Here is a 19,006-nt window from a genome sequence, read left to right as displayed (position 1 = left end):
ATCAGTCAGTCATTGGTATTTATTGAACACTCACTATATGCAGAACACTGTACTCAGTCAACTGATAGCTGATGGCAATTTCAGAATAGGAGCACTGGTCACCACCTTCTTTGTCTTCAGTCTTAAGAGCACAGGCTTGGGAGTCAGAGGACATGGGTTCTAATCCAAGTTCCACCTCTTGTCTGCTGTGTGACCTTGGACAAGTCACTTAACTTCTCTGTGCCTCAGTTACCTCATCTGTAAAATGGGGATTAATAATAATAATAATGGTATTTGTTAAGTGCTTACTACATGCAAAGCACTGTTCTATGCGCTGGGATGGATACAAGGTGATCAGGTTGTCCCATGTGGGGCTCACTGTCTTAATCCCCATTTTACAGATTAGGTAACTGAGGCACAGAGAAGTTAAGTTACTTGCCCAAAGTCACACAGCTGATAAATGGTGGATTTTGGATTAGAGCCCATGACCTCTGACTCCCAAGCCCAGGCTCTTTTCACTGAGCCACACTACTTCTCTAAGCCTGTGAGCCCCATGTGGGACAACCTGATTACCTTGTATCTCCTCCAGCGCTTAGAACAGTGCTTGGCACATAGTAAGCACTTAACAAATACCATAATTATTATTATTACTCAACAAAATTCCTTTAGTCCTAGTAATCTTTATTTCTCATTATTATTATGAAGTGCCATCGAGTCATTTCCTATTCATAGACTTTACGTTTTCTCCAGAATGTCCTGTTTAAATGTTTAATGTCCATGTTTTTGCTCGTTCCTTTACTTTTAATAGTAAGCCCTTTAAATCTTCCACATTTTCTGCTAGTAGGATAGTATCATCAGCATGATTAAGGTTGTTTTTACTCCTTCTTCAAATCTTTACTACCCGTTCATCTTCATCCAATCGAGCTTCTCTCATTATGCACTGGTATAAAGGATGAACAGATAAGGTGATAAGATACATACTTGTCTCATTTCCTCGGTATGACTAAACCATGTGAGAGCAACTTCCTCCAAACAAGAGTCCGACTGCAGGCAGCGCTTGTCCAAGAACAAAAGATTTAGGAATCTTTTTGACGCCATCAGAGAGATAAAAAATAACTGGCCAGTCAGGAAATGTGGAGAAAAAATGCCAGGGGGGAATAAACACACACACAAAAATAAATGGGTTCAAACCTTTAAAAACACTGCCAGATCAATGCATCTTTCTGAACTTTAGACTTCTACAATGGTCTATCAACAGAACTAAGTATTTGGGGAAGTCCTATAGAGTTGTTTGACTCTTTCCCTCCCTTCTAGAAGCTTTAATGGTGTAAATAATTTGATATATACGCTTTCCTGTGGATCCATTTATTGGTATCAGGAATTCTTAAGGCAGTAATGTGCAGCACAGTATTTTGAAATTATTTCAAATGATTTAATTGCAATGGCTCAAAAACTGTGGACTCCTTTGTATAATAATTGAATAATAGTGCATTTTTCCTTCTTATCAGTTAGACCTCAGCTGGTTTTCAGTGAAAAGGATTAACAGGCCACAATGTACCTAATAGTCGCAGGATTAAGAACTGCTTCCAATGATTTATCTGTCTTAAAGAAGTCTAATTAAATGGCTCCGAATGCTAGTTGCCAAATCTACAGCCATGGAAATTTCCTCCCCGTTCTTCCAAAACGAAATGAAAGAGAGCGTATAAATAACAGTTGAGAGTGATGCCTATGTGTGTTATCTCTCTCTCTTCCTGAATGGAAGAAACTACTGGTGTTCAGATTTATTTTAAGAATTAATTCAGGGCGACTGAGACTTCCTGCGATCCACTGGGCCTGTAGCAAGTATGGAAATTCACCACTAATTCTTAATGGAGTTCTTGGTGGTTATAGTTTCTCTTCAAATGTCTCTTTCATGTGCATTTTGGATTGCTTCAATTTTATGAAAGAGGAATAACTGAATGTTTACTTGGGGGACTCACCCCCCAGTGAAAGATCTGTCTATCAGCGGTGCGAGTGGAAGAGTTACAACTGTGTTTCATAACAGGGTGGGGTAAAAAGAAAATTGTGGAATTAATTCTTGAGGGCCTGTCGGATGGTAGTGAGCGTTTCAGACAGTAGACTGGAAGCCCGTTATGGGCAGGGAATGCATCGGCTAATTCTGTTGTATTGTACTCTCCCAAGTGCTTGGTACAGTGATCTGTGTATAGTAAGTGTTCAATAAATATGATTGATCGATTGATTTCAGCGTGAGGGCAGAATGGAGTAATTTTTCATGGCATTCCAAGAGCTCCTTTAGGCTCCTTCTCTAACTCTCCACCTCCATTCAATCAATCAAGCAATCTTATTTGTTTCGTTGTGGGCAGGAAATCTGTCTTTTATAGTGTCATATGGTACTCTACCAAGGGCTTAATAAGTGCTCTGCACACAGTAAGCACTCAGTAAATACAATTGATGGGCTTACTGAATGCAGAGCACTGTACTAAGAGCTTGGGAGAATACAATATAACCGAGTTTGTAGACACCTCCCACTCCAACAACAAGAAAGGCGGGGGTCATACATTCACGTAAATAAATTAGGGATATACACATAAATGCTGTGGGGCTGAGGGTGGGGTGAATATTAAAAACCTAAAGCATACCAATCCAAGTGCTAAAGTGTTGCCGAAAGAGAGGAGTTGGGAGAAATGAGGGATTAGTTGGGGAAGGCCTCTTAGAGAAGATGTGATTTTAATAAGGTTTTGAAGGTGGGGAAAGTGGATTGTCAGGTCTAATCTTACAGTATGTTCATGCCAGCAGAGTATTGCCTACAAGAAGCAGAATGGAACCCCAAACGGAAAGATCTTTGTGTGCCTGTTCATTGTTGTATTGTACTCTCCCAAGTGCTTAGCACAGTGCTCTGCACATGTAAGCGCTTAATAAATATGATTGACTGAATGAACTTCTCTATTGACGGACAACCTTTGAGTTGACTTACAAATACCAGAATTGAAGATTGCTATTTAGTGCTTATCTTTGCAACAGAACATCTCTCTACATACACATGCAGTCAGTCAGTCAGTCGTATTTATTGAGCGCTTACTGTGTGCAGAGCACTGTACTAAGTGCTTGGGAGAGTACACTATAACAATATAACAGATGCATTCTCTGTCCACAATGAGCTTACAGCCTTGAGGGATGCGCTTATTTTACAGATAGGTTTTAAACTTTGATCACCTGTAATAGTGGTGGTATTTGTTAAGTACTTACCATAAGCAAAGCACTGCACTGTACTAAGTCAGAAGGACTTATCCTCGCTCTGCCACATGTCCTCTGTGTGACCTTGGGTGAATCGCTTCACTGCTCTGTGCCTTAGTTACCTCATCTGTAAAATGGAGATTAATACTGTGAGTACCTTGTTGGGCAGGACTGTGTCAAACCTGATTAGCTTGTATATATCGCAGAGCTTAGTATAGTGCTTGGCACGTAGTAAACATTTAACAAATATCATAAAAAAGTGCTAGGGTAGATACAGTATAAGCATATTGGATATTCTCCCTTCCCCACATGGGGCACCCAGTCCAAAGGGGAAAGAGAACAGCTATTTAATTCCCATTTTGCCGATGAGTAAACTGAGGCACCTATAAGTAACTTGCCCGATATCTCGCAGCAGGCAAGCAATGGAGCCCGGATTAGACCCTCGTATCCCGACTTTCAGGCCCGTGTTATTTCCATTTAGCCATGGTGATAAGCAGCATCTTACAAGCATTTGTCTCTTGGGAGTTCTTAGTTTGTCTTGCCTCGCAGTGGAAACATGCAGATAAAGATCGAGTGAATGACAGAGTCCCTTGGCTCACTCACAGCGAACGGAACCCTGGACAGCTTCTAAGAACAGGTAATGGTCATTACAGTGCTTACTTCAATGTCAAAAAAAAAACTCATTTTGCATGTGGGAGGCAAGATAATTAGACCTTTGAGAAAACTGGAAAATTTTTCAGTTCAGAAAACCCAAATTACTAGTCTTTATAGGCCTTTAACCCGCTTTAAATGAGGCCCTCATGGCAAGGTGGGAAAAGACATTTCTTACCCAAAACCCTTTGCAAAGTAACACCAGGCTTCTTAAGTGTTTGATTACCTTGGGTCAATGTGTTCTGAGCACTTGAGCAGGGTTATTGCCTTATTATTCCAAAACTGTCACAATCTGAATTATATGAAGTCTCATACCTCATTGCCAGTTGATAAACTCTTTCAGTTAGCTGAGTCTGCACTGGGCCAAGAATCAGTCCGATCGGAGGGAGAGGGGAGGAGGAGGAAGGGAGAATGGAAGAAAAGAAGAGGGGAAAGGACCCCTGAGTTTTTAAAAAGGATCCACCTCATTTCTCTCAGGCCTACACACTGACAAGATGCAATGTTTGTAGGATCTACCAATAGAATGCATTCTGGCCCCAAGGTTCAGTGAACCCCCCCACCATTAGTAGGTAATGGAAAGCATTTTGAACAGGATTTAAGTAAAGATGAGTCTAATCATTTTGTAATTTCCTTCAGAAAAGACGATGTGTTTCTTTTTTTTCTGAGGGCTGTCTGATTTTTGATACCACAATTTCTGTGAGATCAAGTGGAACTCACATGGCCCAAAGAGCTGCCTGGAATTTTTCCCCAGCTCTATAAGGTGCACCATTTTAATGGTCTTAAGTGACAAAATAGACAAGATTGAGATATAATAATGATAATGATGGCATTTCTTAAGTGCTTACTAGGAGTCAAGCACTATTCTAAGCGCTGGGGGAGATACAAGGTGATCAGATTGTCCCAGGTGGAGCTCACAGTCTTAATCCCCATTTTTACAGATGAGGTAACTGAGATACAGATAAGTTAAGTGACTTGCCCAAAGTCACACAGCTGATAAATGGTGGAGCCGGGAGTAGAACCCATGACCTCTGACTCCCAAGCCTGTGCAGTTTCAACTGAGCCATGCTGCTTCTCTATGTAGTGAATAGGTTGGCATTAGGGGACTGTAGTTTGCCAGGTGGGTTGTAGTAGGAGAGTAGCAAGGTGAGGTAGGAGCAGGAAAGGTGATTGAGTGTTTTAAAGTCAATTATAAGAAGCTTCTTTTTCGTGCAGAAGTATAGTTAGACATGTTCCCTCCCCACACAGTGTTGACAGTATAGAGGGGGAAACAGATTTTAAAAGAAATTATGGATATGTACATAAGTGTGTTGTTGGGTTGAGGGTGGGGTGAACAAAGAGTTTAAACTCAAGTGTGTATATCTATAATTCTATTTATCTATTTTGATGGTATTGACACCTATCTACTTGTTTTGTTTTGCTGTCTGTCTGCCCCTTCTAGACTGTGAGCTCATTGTTTGGCAGGGACTGTCTCTATCTGTTGCCAAATTGTACTTTCTAAGCACTTAGTACAGTGCTCTGCATATAGTAAACGCTCAATAAATGCGAATGAATGACTGAATGAAGTGCAAGGGTGACGCAGAAGGGAAAGGGGTAGAGGAAAAGAGAGCTTCGTCTGGGGAGGCCTCTTGAAGGGGATGTGATTTTTAACAAGGATTTGAAGGTGGGGAGAGTGATGGTCTGTTGTGTTTGAAGGAAGGGCTTGGGAGGAGTCCCAGGTCAACAGCATGATGGAAGAAATTGAGGTGTAGTGAGTAGTTTGGATTGAGGGGAACAAAGCCAACCAGCTAGGTTGAAGTAGGAAATCAATGAGACAATAAAAATAATAATAATGGCAATAATAACAATGATAACAATAATAATAGCATTTATTAAGTCCTTACTATGTACTGGGCACTGTACAAAGCGCTGAGTGGATACTATAGAGAAGCAGTGTTGCATAGTGGAAAGAACCCGGGCTTGGGAGTCAGAGGTCATGGGTTCTAATCCCGTCTCCGCCACTTGTCAGCTGTGTGACTTTGGGCAAGTCACTTAACTTCTCTGTTCCTCAGTTACCTCATCTGTAAAATGGGGATTAAGACTGTGAGCCCCATGTGGGGCAACCCGATTACCTTGTATCTACCCCAGTGCTTAGAACAGTGCTTTGCACATAGAAGCACTTAACAAATGCCATCATTATGATTACTATTGTACAAGCAGATTGGGTTGAAAACAGCCCCTGAGCCACATGGGGCTCAGAGTCTCAGTCCCCATGAGGTAACTTGTACTTACCAAGTGCTTAGTACAGTGCTCTGCACACATTAAACGCTCAATAAATATGATTGAATGAATGAATGGAAGGTAACTGAATCCCAGAGAAATGAAGTGACTTGCCCAAAGTCCCACAGCAGACAAGTGGTGGAGCCGGGATTAGAACCCATGACTTTTTGACTCCCAACTCTGTGCTCTATCCACTCGACCATGCTGCTCTTTGGAAGGTAATGTGTCTTTTTACTGTTATATTGTACTCTACCAAGAGGTAAGTGCAGTCAGTGCTTTGCACACAGTAAGAGCTCAAAATAAGCATGATTGAATGAATGAATAAGATAGGAGGGTGTAAGGTGATTGAATGCTATCAAACCCATTATAAAGAGTTCCTCTTGGATGTAGAAGAGGATGGGAAACCACTGGAGGTTCTTGAGGAGTGGGGAATCATGAGAGGAATGGTTTTGTAGAAAAATGATATAGGCACTCGAGTGAGATATGGACTGAAGTGGGGAGAGAGAGGAGGCAGAGAGGTCAGCACGGAGGCGGATGCAGTGGTAGGATAAGTGTTTCGATCAATGTGGTAGCGATGCGGTAAGAAAGAGCAGATTTTAGTGTTGTTGTGAGGAGGGAACAGACAGGATTTGGTGACAGAATATGATGATAATGATGGTATTTGTTAAGCTCTTACTATGTGCAAAACACTGTTCTAAGCACTGGGGGGGATAACAAGGTGATCAGGTTGTCGTATGTGGGGCTCACAGTCTTAATCCCCATTTTCCAGATGAGGGAACTGAAGCACAGAGAAGTGAAGTGACTTGCCCATAGTCACACAGCTGACAATTGGCGGAGCCGGGATTTGAAGCAATGACCTCTGACTCTAAAGCCCGGGCTCTTGCCACTGAGCCATGCTGAATATGTGGGTTGAATGTGAGAATTGAGTCAAGGATGATACAAAGATTATGGGCTTGTGAGACGTAGAGGATGGTGGCGTGGCACTGCAGTGATGGGAAAGGCAGGCGGCAGGTGAGGGGAGTGTCAGGTGGGGCAGGGTTTGGTTGAAAAGATGAGAAGTTCTGTTTTGGATGTTACAGTTCAGATATCAGAGGGATATCGAAGGATAGATGTCTTGAGGGCAGGAGAAAATGCACGTGGGTTCTAATCCCAGCTCCTGACACTTGTCTGCTGTGTGACCTTGGGCAAGTTATTTCAAGAGAAGCAGCATGGCTCAGTGGAAAGAGCCCGGGCTTTGGAGTCAGAGGTCATGGGTTCGAATCCCGGCTCCACCACATGTCTGCTGTGTGACCTTGGGCAAGTCACTTAACTTCTCTGAGCCTCAGTTACCTCATCTGTAATATGGGGATTAAGACTGTGAGCCCCCACGTGAGACAACCTGATAACCTTGTATCCCCCCCCTCCAGTGCTTAGAACAGTGCTTGGCACATAGTAAGCACTTAACAAATGCCATCATTATTATTATTATTATTTATCTGTGCCTCACTTACCTCATCTGTCAAATGGTGATTAAAACTGTGAGCCCCATGTGGGATTCATTCATTCGATCATATTTATTTGAGAGCTTACTGTGTGCAGAGCACTGTAGTAAGCACTTGGGAAAGTACAATACAGCAATAAAGAGAGACAATCCCTGCCCACAATGGGCGCACAGTCTAGAGAAACTGGACTGTATTAGATCATTTCTACCCCAGCACTCAGTATAGTGCCTATCTCAAAATAAGCACTCAACAAATACCATGATTAAAAATGAAAAAAAAAAAGAGATAGCAGGAAAGGGCTGGAGAGGTAAATTTGGGAATCATCCGTGTAGATGATTCTACATTCTACATGTATTTTCCCCTACTTCTACGCCTTGTTGAAGGCACACCTCCTCCAAGAGGCCTTCCCACACTAAGCTTCACTTTTCCTCCTCTCCCACTCCCTTCTGCATCACCCTGACATGCTCCCTTTGCTCTTCCTCCCACCCAGTGCCACAGCACTTAAGTACATATCTAGAATTTTATTTATTTGTATTGATGTCTGTCTCCCCACTTCTAGACTGTAACCTCATTGTGAGCAGGGAATGTCATTGTTTATTGTTACAGTGTACTTCCCAAGCGCTTAGTACAGTGCTCTGAATGCAGTAAGTGCTCCATAAATATGATTGAATGACTGACAGGGACTGTCTCCAACCTGATTAACCTGTATCTACCCTTGTGTTAGATAATTGTTATTATTTATTACTGGTCTTCCTTATCCCACATCTTTACCAAGTCCCGGGCTCAAAACAACTGATTCTATTCTGTCCCTTTCCAGCCCTGCACTCCCTTCAAATCCTGCCCTCTTTTCACCCTCAGCCTCTCCAAGAAAACTTAGCACATGTTTCAAATACATCTATGATCGGTTCACTACTTTATTGTAGAAGCATCATGGTGTAGTGAATAGACTCCGGGCCTGGGAATCAGAAGGTCATGGGTTCTAATCCCACCTCCACCATTTGTCTGCTGTGTGACCATGGGCAAGTCATTTCACTTCTCTGTGCCTCAGTTACCTCATCTGTAAGAGGGGGATTGTGACTGTGAGCCCTGTGCGGGACAGGGACTGCGTCTAACATGGTTTGCTTGTATCCACCCCAGAGCTTAGTTCAATGCCTGGTACATAGTAAGCACTTAACAAATACCATCATCATTATTATTATTATGCTCTCCTGAGCACTTAGCATAGTACTCTGTGCACAGTAGACGCTCAATAAATACCATTCGATGATGGACTGTTCAATTGCATTTGTTGCCATTGAAGCCAGTTCTGTATTTGTCCTCTTTCAAATCTCTGTCCAGTACCTCCTTTTTGCAATTGTTGCTTAACCTGGTTAGAGAGTGGGCCCCGGTGAAATCTGTCTCTGTGTTTGTTTGTAGTTTGGTGGCCACAAAGGAAACAAGCAGTGCAAGATCACGTAACACACCCATGTCGCCGTCTGATTTTCTGGATAAGCTAATGGGTAGGACCTCTGGTTATGATGCAAGAATCAGACCCAATTTCAAAGGTAACCTCTCTGCTTACTGTCCGGTTCATTTCAACCTAATCCTGCAAATGAATGTTTTGGAAATGCTGTTGGTTTTTTTCATAAGCCCAGGGAAAAATGGATTCTGGGGTCCATCGAAATTGGTTTGAGTTAGCACTGTCTACGTGGCCAGAGTGTTGCGCTATTTATTGCTACTGAAAACTTCGAAGTACAGAAAAAGGTTTGCTATCTGGCATACGAGGGGAAATTCCATAATTAAATAAATAAGAGTCGGGTCTTTCTTTCTGGAGCACTAGGGAGTTCCAAGCAGAAACTGCTATATTAAAGATTACAGTGAAGGGGAATTGTATTTTAATTGGAATAGCAGGTATCTCCATGCTCATCTACTACCCTGCATTGCCAGAGACAGTCCTAATAGGACTTGAGAGAACAAAATCAGAAGGTTCCAGGAAAATTATGCTTATCTTGACTTTTCCCACCCCTCCCTACAGGGGAGGGGTAGAGGGGACTGGGGCAAGGGGTGGATTTATTCATCTCTATCCTGGGGAATACTGGAGGACAAAAGACCTGTTGACTTGAGATTTTCAATTGGTGGGAAGCCAGAAACGAAGCTTTTACTGTACCTGAATTCCAAACCCAACTAAAGGTTTGCATTTTTCTAAATTCGTTGTTTTTATAACTGTCCATTGAGTATAACTAACAATCACATTTAAGGCAAATTTGCCAATATAGTCTTCCTTTAATTGCTCAAAAACTCACCCATGTGAGAGGTAGAACTTCACATGATGAAGATCCACTCACATGAGTAATAATATCTGAATTGGAATTCTGTGCCCAGATCTTAGTGTTTTGCACATGGCAAACACTTCATGTACACTATTACTAGATATGATCCCGTTTTGTTTTAATATACTTGCGTCACACAGGTTAGACAAGCAACTTCCAATCATGAGGAGACACTATTAATGCATCTGCCCTATGCAAAAATAGTTGAGAAATTATCTGAATTCTCAATCTGCTGGAGCGAAGGGGAGGGTGGGTCTTTAGGTTAATTATTTCATTTTGGAGGACTTTTCTTCCCTCATTGTTATTGTAGAATATACTTGGGGAGGCAGTGGGAACTAGTGAAAAGATCACGTGATTGAGAGTCAGGAGACCCGGGTTCTAATCCTGACCCTGCCACTTACATGCTGTGTGGCCCTGGGCAACTTAATTTCTTTGGGCCTTAGTTTCTTCACCTGTCAAATGGAGAGAAAAAAAACCTGCTCTTCCTCTTAGACTGTGAGTCTTGTGTGTAAAGACTGCATTCAATCTCATGACCTTATATGTACCCCAGTGCTTAGCATTCATTCACTCATTCAATCGTATTTATTGAGCGCTTACTGTGTGCAGAGCACTGTACTAAGCGCTTGGAAAGTACAATTCGGCCACAGATAAAGACAATCCCTACCCACCAACGGGCTCACAGTCTAGAAGCGGGAGGCAGGCAACAAGCTAGTTGAGGGCAGGGCTGGTGTCTTCCAGCTCTATTGCATTATACCTACCCAAGCACTTAGCGCTTAGTACAGTGCTCTGCACACAGCAAGCGCTCAATAAATGCAATTGAATGAATGAATGAATGCCCTGGAACTGGCACCTAGAAAAAACTTAATATATGCCATTATTACTATCATCATCATCATTTACCTTTCAGGAAAACGGAGTTGTTTCTAAACCTAAATATCAAGAGGAAGTTGTATATTTTACAAGAAAAGATAATTTTAGGAGGTGAAGAAAGAGAAAAAGACACCATATACTAAACCGTCTACATGACCTTCTCCTTCCCAAGTGAAGAAGTCGTGATTTAAACCCAGCTGCTATTAAGTGGGTACAGGGTGAGAGGAAAATCATTCCCACTGAAAAGTGATCGGTAGTCGAAGTTGAAACTTGTTCTTAATTTAATTAGGGCTTTAGGTTCTTATGGATTGAGAAAAATCAATTTGTGCGAGGAGAGTAGACGGGTTGCTTTTTCCAGAGTGATTCCTGTAAATCGTGGATCCTGATTCACACTTTTCCAGGTTTCACTTCCCTCCTTTGAAAGAAATAAATGTTAAAAAACTTGATTTTGTTACTCTGACATGCCATGCCCAATACTGACCAAAATGAGCAGTGTGGCCTAGTGGAAAGAGCATTGGCCTGGGAGCCAGAGGGACTGGGTTCTAATCCCATCTCCACAACCTGTCTGCTGTGTGACCTTGGGCAAGTCGCCTCACTTTTCTGTGCCTCACTTTCCTCAACTACTTAAGCTGTGAGCCCCATTTGGGAAAGGGACTCTGTCCAAACTGATTACCCTGTAACTGCCCTTGTGCTTAATACAATGCTTGGAACATAGTAAGCACTAAACAAGTACCAAAAAATACTAATGGAAAAATAGAAACAAAATAGGCCTAGTTTAGGCCAAGTTGTTAAAGTGAAGCTCCACTGGTGTTTTATAAAACTTCTCTGTGGCACTTTGTCCTTTGTTAAATGCTTTCCACTCTGTCCTAGGATCTTCCCATTCTTCCTCCTGCTCCTCTAGCTCGTACCCCTGGATCCCATTTTCCTTCCTCTGATCCAAGGTCCTTGTCAGGGTTGGGGCATGTAGGGAGGTAGATGGACACTGTGAATAGGGGAAAGAACTTGGAAGAAAAATCCACTCAACCCATCTGAAGACTGCACAATTAGAAATGTCATGAAATCCACAAGGCCGTCAAAGGTCATTAGCTGAAACTGCAGTCATCATCATCATCATCATCAATCGTATTTATTGAGCGCTTACTGTGTGCAGAGCCTTGTACTAAGCGCTTGGGAAGTACAGTCCAGGGAAGAATAGGAGAGTACTGATGTCTGATTCTTGGGATGGGTTTTGAGATAATGAGGGAGGCCTAACAGACTGCAAATATATTAGATTTCATGCAGAGAATAATCTCTGCTTTCGTCTCTCCCCACCTCCCCCCAACACTGTAGATTGGAATCCTCCAAGCATATTTGGTAAAAAAAAAAACGGGGGTATTCCTCTTAAAATAAAAATTCCTCTCTCAAAATACAATTTTCCCATGGAGACTAGACTAAAAACTATTAATCCCAAGGAGGCAGTATTAAAGAGTCTATGATGCATAATGAAGTGGAGGATTAAAAATGATCTGGCTGGTTTGCTCCTTGTTCATTCATTCAATTGGATTTATTGAGCGCTTTCTCTGTGCAGAGCACTGTACTAAGTGCTTGAGCACTGTACTAAGCACGTGACTGTCCAACTGGGTAAGTGAGGTGAAAAGAGTCAATCTGGAGGCTGAAATATCCAGTTGGAATGTCCTGGAGAAAACCAACTGAATCAGTGGGGATTCAGTAATACTTGGTGGATGAACTATTTCAAATGGGAACAAAAGAACTTGGAATGTTCTCTTGCAACTGATTGGAACTTTGATTTAAGGACATTAGGCTTTTTAAGTAATTCAGTTTTACTTTCAACTTATAGGGACGTAGGTTTCCAAAGCTTAATATGTTCCCCAAATCTGATGATAACTATGATAACCCTTTCATTTAGTGCTGAGCACTAAAGATGAGGTGGATGAAGGAAACCAAGAGATTCCCTCTATATTCATTCATTCATTCATCCATTGGTATTTATTGAGCACCTACTGTATGAACACTGTACTAAGTGCTAGGGAGAACTTTGAGGATGTGGGGAAGGCTCACAATCAGAAAAGGGGACAATGTGAGATGGTGATAGGTATTCCGAGGAAAGATTCAATTCATAAAGATAAAACAGAAGAACCCAAGGACAACAACAAACACAAAAAAAATCAGTTGAATGCTGTGGTTATAATAATAATAATGATAATAACATTGATATTTGTTAACCGATTACTATATGCCAAGCACTGTACTACGCTCAGGGGTAGATACAGGAAAATCAGTTCGCACATGGGGCTCAGAAAGTAAGTAGGAGGGAGAACAGGTATTGAATCCCATTTTGCAGATGAGGAAACTGAGGCACAGAGAAGTTAAGTGACTTGCCCAAGATCACATAGCAGAAAAGTAGCGGAGTTGGAATTAGAACCCAGGGCCTTGGACTTTTATACTTAGGCTCCTTCAGCTAGGTCACTCTGCTCCCCATTGTGATTAAAGTAGCTGTTTCTGGGTCTCCTCACTGTATAGGCGGGGCTTTTCAGAATCTGGAAGACTCACAGCCTTCCATAATATTCGAAAATTCACGTTCCAGCCTCTCTTAGCTCTACTCTGGAGAAGCAGTTTAATTCACATCTTTTAAATTCTTTGAGTTAGAGCAGGTCTTGGGAGTAGAGGATAAGGTCTGAAGAATCGATCCCTAAGCAAGCCAATTTGAGGTTGAATTGGGCATGGGCCTGGAGACCTGACCATTGCAGTTTAAATCTGATGAGGCGGCAAAATTGCATAACTCAGAGTTTAAGTGGCTGCTGTTCTTGACTTGCTTCTCTGTTGCAGAGATGTGGGAGCTTTTATATCGTCCTCTCTGTATGTAAAATATTTGAAATGCTTCTCTATTTAAAAGATAGCTAGCTGTTCAGGTAACTGAAGCTTTAACAAATCAGCCAAGTCAAACTCAAATTGACAATTGAAGCTAAAGAGCTCTTTATTTTTGCAGTCATTTGACTGGCAACTGGAGTTTTGCATCACTGAAAATTATGCAACCCATCAGTTCTTTTAAGCTACAGAACCAGGGAGAGGTACTGGAGAATAATTCCTGGTATAGCTATTGACTCATTCACAGGAACATATTACTCAGAGTGAAGTAATAATAATGATAATGGTAGTTAATCAATCAATGGTATTTATGATGATAATGATGGCATTTGTTAAGAACTTAGTAAGTGCCAAGCACTGTTCTAAGCGCTAGGGAGGATACAAGATATTCAGGTTGTCCCACGTGGGGCTCACAGTCTTAATCCCCATTTTACAGATGAAGGAACTGAGGCACAGAGAAGTTAAGTGACTTGCCCAAAGTCACACAGCTGACAAGTGGCAGAGACGGAATTAGAACCCATGACCTCTGATTCCCAAGCCCAGGCCCTTTCCACTGAGCCACGATTACTGTGTACAGAGCCCTGTACTAAGGGAGGGTATATTACATAGGAGAAATGTGCCTTCCAACTACAAGTTTAGAGTCTATAGGGAGAGACAGACATTAATATAGATAAAAAACATTATGGGTAGGTGCCAGTGTGAAAATTCAGAGGGAAGTTTGAAGAGAGGAAGCTCCTTTACATCTACTGTGATGTGTTCTTACCTTAATATTACTGCCATTTACAATGATCAAGGAGCTGGGGTTAATTACGTGAAATTGATCAGGACATTGCATCTGGCCACAAAGGACTCACAATCTGAAAGAGAGTGGAAAGACTCATGGAACAATAAAACCGATCGAAAACCAAAACCAGTTAAAGGTCAATAATTTGAAAATATCAAGAGAAAGTGATGGAGATCAAACAGTAATTAGATTCAGGAGCTGGAAAAGAGCCCAGAGGGAGAAGAGTTGAAGTTTCTACACCACAGTGAATGTTGAAGGAGGGAGAGCATTCCAGATAAGTACTGTGGTGTTGTGCTTTCTTTTCAGGTCCTCCGGTTAATGTTACCTGCAACATATTTATAAACAGCTTTGGATCCATTGCAGAGACTACCATGGTAAGGCATTTAACATCCTAAGTTATGGGGCAAATATCATTTCCATGATATTCTTGTCAACGTGCCTCAGAGAAAGTTAAGCCATCAGTAATTATGATTAGTGCTTGGGACTTGGTAAGCACTTTTGAAATATTATTATTAAGCACCAGGATAGATACAAGATAATCAGGTACCACTTGGGGCTCATCATCATTGGAGAAGCAACGTGGCTCAGTGGAAAGAGCCCGGGCTTTGGAGTCAGAGGTCACGGGTTCAAATCCCGGCTCTTCCACTTGTCAGCTATGTGACTTTGGGCATGTCACTTAACTTCTCCGGGCCCCAGTTTCCTCTTCTGTAAAATGGGGATGAAGACTGTGAGCCCCCCGTGGGACAGCCTTATCACTTTGTACCCTCCCCAGCGCTTAGAACAGTGCTTTGCACATAGTAAGCGCTTAATAAATGCCATCATTATTATTATTATTATTATCTAAGTTGGAGAGATGACAGGCATTGAATCCCCATTTGAGGTTGAGGAAACTGAGGCCCAGAGAATGATGATGATGATGATGATGATGACATCTGTTAAGCACTTGCTATATTTGATGCACTGTTCTAAGCACTGGGGAGGATACCAGGTGATCGGGTTGTCCCACATGGGGCTCACAGTCATAATCCCCATTTTACAGATGAGGTAACTGAGGCACAGAGAAGTGAAGTGACTTGCCCAAGGCCACATAGTAGGATTAGAACCAAGTATCTCTGGCTCCCAGGACCGTGGTTTGTCCACAAGGTAATTCTGAACAGAAGTGAGAATGCCATTAGTATTACATTTAAATGGCTATCACCCGAACAAGCAGTCAATTTAGGTTTCACATTTGAGAATGCATGTACGGATAGAAAATCAATATGGATTCTTTGCCAACACTTTTTCAGGAGTTTCAAAGTTAAAAGGATTAGAAGCTCCTGAATCTTTGCTTGGCTAATTCAGTGGCTTATCTTTAGACTCATTATTAGGGTTTTAATTGGCAAAGCACTTTAGCTTTTAAGTTTTCTAAAAGCCGCCACTCACCTGCTCTGTAACCTTGGGCAAGTCACTTCACTTCTCTGATACCACAATCATCATTATTATCATTGTTGTCATTATTATATCTAGGTGCTAATTGGGTTATCCTATTGTCGGCACCCTTTCCGTTGCATATTCCAAAATGATCAAAATGATGAAGTAAGCAATCATTGAAAATAATATTACATATTTCAATTAAATGCCATGGATGAAGGCAAATGAAATTTGAGGGATGAAATCAGCCTAGGTTTTTAAAGTCAGATACTAGAGAAATGTACATTTCGTTTTTCAAAGGGATCTGAACTGCTTTATTCAAATTGAGCCTATTAGTATCTCAACACTGAACTTTAATCCATTTATCATACCCCATTTGGGGGGTTTCCCATAGATATAAAGCCCCAGTGCACCCTCAGCCCCACACTACCTATGTTCATATTTATAAATTATTCATTTATATTAATGTCTGTCTCCCCACCCTAGACTGTAAGCTCCTTGTGGGCAGGGAATATGTTTATCAACTCTATTGTATTGTACTCTTCCGAGCATTTAGTACAGTGCTCTGCGCATTGTAGGTGCTCAATAAGTCTGATGGACTAATTCAATAAATACCATTGATTGGTTAATTGACTGACTAACTTTGAACTTGAACGGATGCTTTAAAAATTTGCTTTCTAGCCGCTTCCCAGTGCAGCTGCCTTCATGTAAGATCATTTTGTTCTTTTGTTATTTTAATCATTTCTGCATACGCTCTTGGGTCTGCTTTCTCCTAAAGACCAATATTATCTGTATAATTCACTTAATAATGATCCAATCATTAGAAAGAAATAATGCTTCTAAGGGCCCTAGAATTGCATTTAATTCTCCCAATACATAACTCCTTTATCTGTTTAATAAATGGACTAATTTTTCCAGGGATTTATCTTGTCCCCAGTCATGAATGATTCACCTTTGTAAACTGCATTTGTGGTTACAGGCCAGTAATAAATAATGACGGTATTTGTTAAGTGCTTACTATGTGCCAAGCACTGTTCTAAGCGCTGGGCTAGATACAAGGTTATCAGGTTGTCCCATGCGGGGTTCACAGTCTTAATCCCTATTTTACAGATGAGGTAACTGAAGCACAGAGAAGTTAAGTGACTTGCCCAGAGTCACACAGCTGACAAGTGGCGGAGCCGGGATTAGCACTCACGACCTCTGACTCCCAAATCTGTGCTCTTTCCGCTAAGCCACGCTGCTTAGTGTGGCTAGAGAGCAGGATAGTGGCCAAGCTGACCACTGAAGGAAATAAGAAGCACCGTGACCCAGTGGATAGAGCCCAGCCCCGGAGTCTGAAGGAAATGGCTTCTAATCCCAGCTCTGCCCCTCGTCAGCTGCATCACCTTGGGGAAGTCATTTATCTTCTCTGTGCCTCAGTTATGCCATCTACAAAATGGGAATTAAGACTGTGATCCCCATGTGGGACCTGGACTGTGTCCAACCTGACTAGTTTGTACCTAACCCGGGGTTTAGTACAGTGTCTGGAACATAGTCAGTGCCTAACAAGTACCGTTTTAAAAAAAAGAGAGAAATAGAATGGGGAGATGAGAGATTTGTCAGGGAAGCCTTAGTTGCAGAGATATGCTTTTAATAGGCATTTAAGAGAAGGAAAGCGGTGGTCTCCCAGTTATGAGAAGCAGTGGCTTAATGGAAAGAGCACAGGCTTTGGAGTCAGAGGTCATGGGTTCTTATCCCATCTCCGCCACTTAGCTGTGTGACTTTGGGTAAGTCACTTAACTTCTCTGCACCTCAGTTACCTCATCTGTAAAATGGGGATTAAGCTGAGAGCCCCACGTGGGACAACCTGATCACCTTGTATCTAACTCTGGGACTACCTGATTACCTGTAACCTTGTATCTACCCCAGCGCTTAGAACAGTTCTTGGCACACAGTAAGCACTTAACAAAAACCATCATCGTTATTATTATGAGAGCGGAGGTTCCCCTAGGCAAGCGGCAAGGTATGAGAAAGGAGTCGAAAATGGGTGAGAAACGTAATAACAATTATAGTAACAATAATAATAAAATTGTGACATTAGTTAAGTGCTTGATATGTGCCAGAAACTGCACTAAGCACTGGGGTAGATACAAGCAAATTGGGTTTGAGTCCAGTCCCTGTCCTACCTGTAAAATGGGAATGAAGACTGTGAGCCTCAAGTGGGACAACCTTGATCACCTTGTATACCCCCAGCGCTTAGAAGAGTGCTTGGCACATAGTAAGCGCTTAACAAATACCACCATTATTATTATCTGGGGCTCAGAGTCTTTATCCCCATTTTACAGATAAGGCCCAGAGAAATGAAGGGATTTGCCTCAGGTCACACAGCGGAGAATGATAGCATTTTATTGATGATAGCATTTTATTAAGCACTTACTATGTGCAAAGCACTGTTCTAAGCACTGGGGAGGTTACAAGGTGATCAGGTTGTCCCACGGGGGGGCTCACAGTCTTCATCTCCATTTTATAGATGAGGTAATTGAAGCCCAGAGAAGTGACATGACTTGCCCAAAGTCACCCAGTTGACAAGTGGCAGAGCTGGGATTTGAACCCATGACCTCTGACTCCAAAGCCCAGGCTCTTTCCACTGAGCCACACTGCTTCTCCAAGCGGCAGAGCTAGGATTAGAACCCAGGTCCTTCTGACTTGCAGATCCAGGCTTTATCCACTGGGCCATGCCCCTTTCATTCATTCATTCAATCGTATTTAATGAGCGCTTACTGTGTGCAGAGCACCGTACTAAGCGCTTGGGAAGTACAAGTCGGCAGCATATAGAGACTGTCCCTACCCAACAACAGGCTCACAGTCTAGAATGGGGAGACAGACAACCAAACAAAACATGTGGACAGGTGTCAAGACGAAAGAACAAATAGAAATAAAGTTAGATGCACATCATTAACAAAATAAATAGAATGGTAAATATGTACAAGTAAAATCGATAGAGTAATAATTCTGTACAAGCATATATACAGGTGCTGTGGGGAGGGGAAGGAGGTAGGGTGGGTGGGGATGGGGAGGAGGAGAGGAAAAAGGAGCCCTTCTGTAGGCACTTTTCTGCTTGACTTCAGGATTCTCCTGGCTGTGACACAGGGAGGTGGTAAATCACACACTGTCCAAGCAGCGAAAGT

General features: G+C 42.0%; 1 protein-coding gene across 2 annotated transcripts in view; it reads left to right on the top strand.

Annotated features, from left to right (window-relative positions):
* The window catches only part of GLRA3 (glycine receptor alpha 3), a 117,538-nt gene that overhangs the window by 36,797 nt on the left and 61,735 nt on the right, over positions 1-19,006 (top strand). For both annotated transcript variants that reach the window (XM_038755277.1, XM_038755276.1), the window contains exons 2-3: positions 9,018-9,145; positions 14,736-14,803. In XM_038755277.1, the coding sequence (XP_038611205.1) occupies positions 9,018-9,145; positions 14,736-14,803 (196 nt within the window). The remainder of the gene's footprint in view (positions 1-9,017; positions 9,146-14,735; positions 14,804-19,006) is intronic.

Source organism: Tachyglossus aculeatus, chromosome 12 (assembly GCF_015852505.1).
Source record: "Tachyglossus aculeatus isolate mTacAcu1 chromosome 12, mTacAcu1.pri, whole genome shotgun sequence".
In the NCBI taxonomy this organism is placed as follows: Eukaryota; Metazoa; Chordata; class Mammalia; order Monotremata; family Tachyglossidae; genus Tachyglossus; species Tachyglossus aculeatus.
Note: the sequence above shows the minus strand (reverse complement) of the source record. Positions and strands in the feature narration are given on the sequence as shown.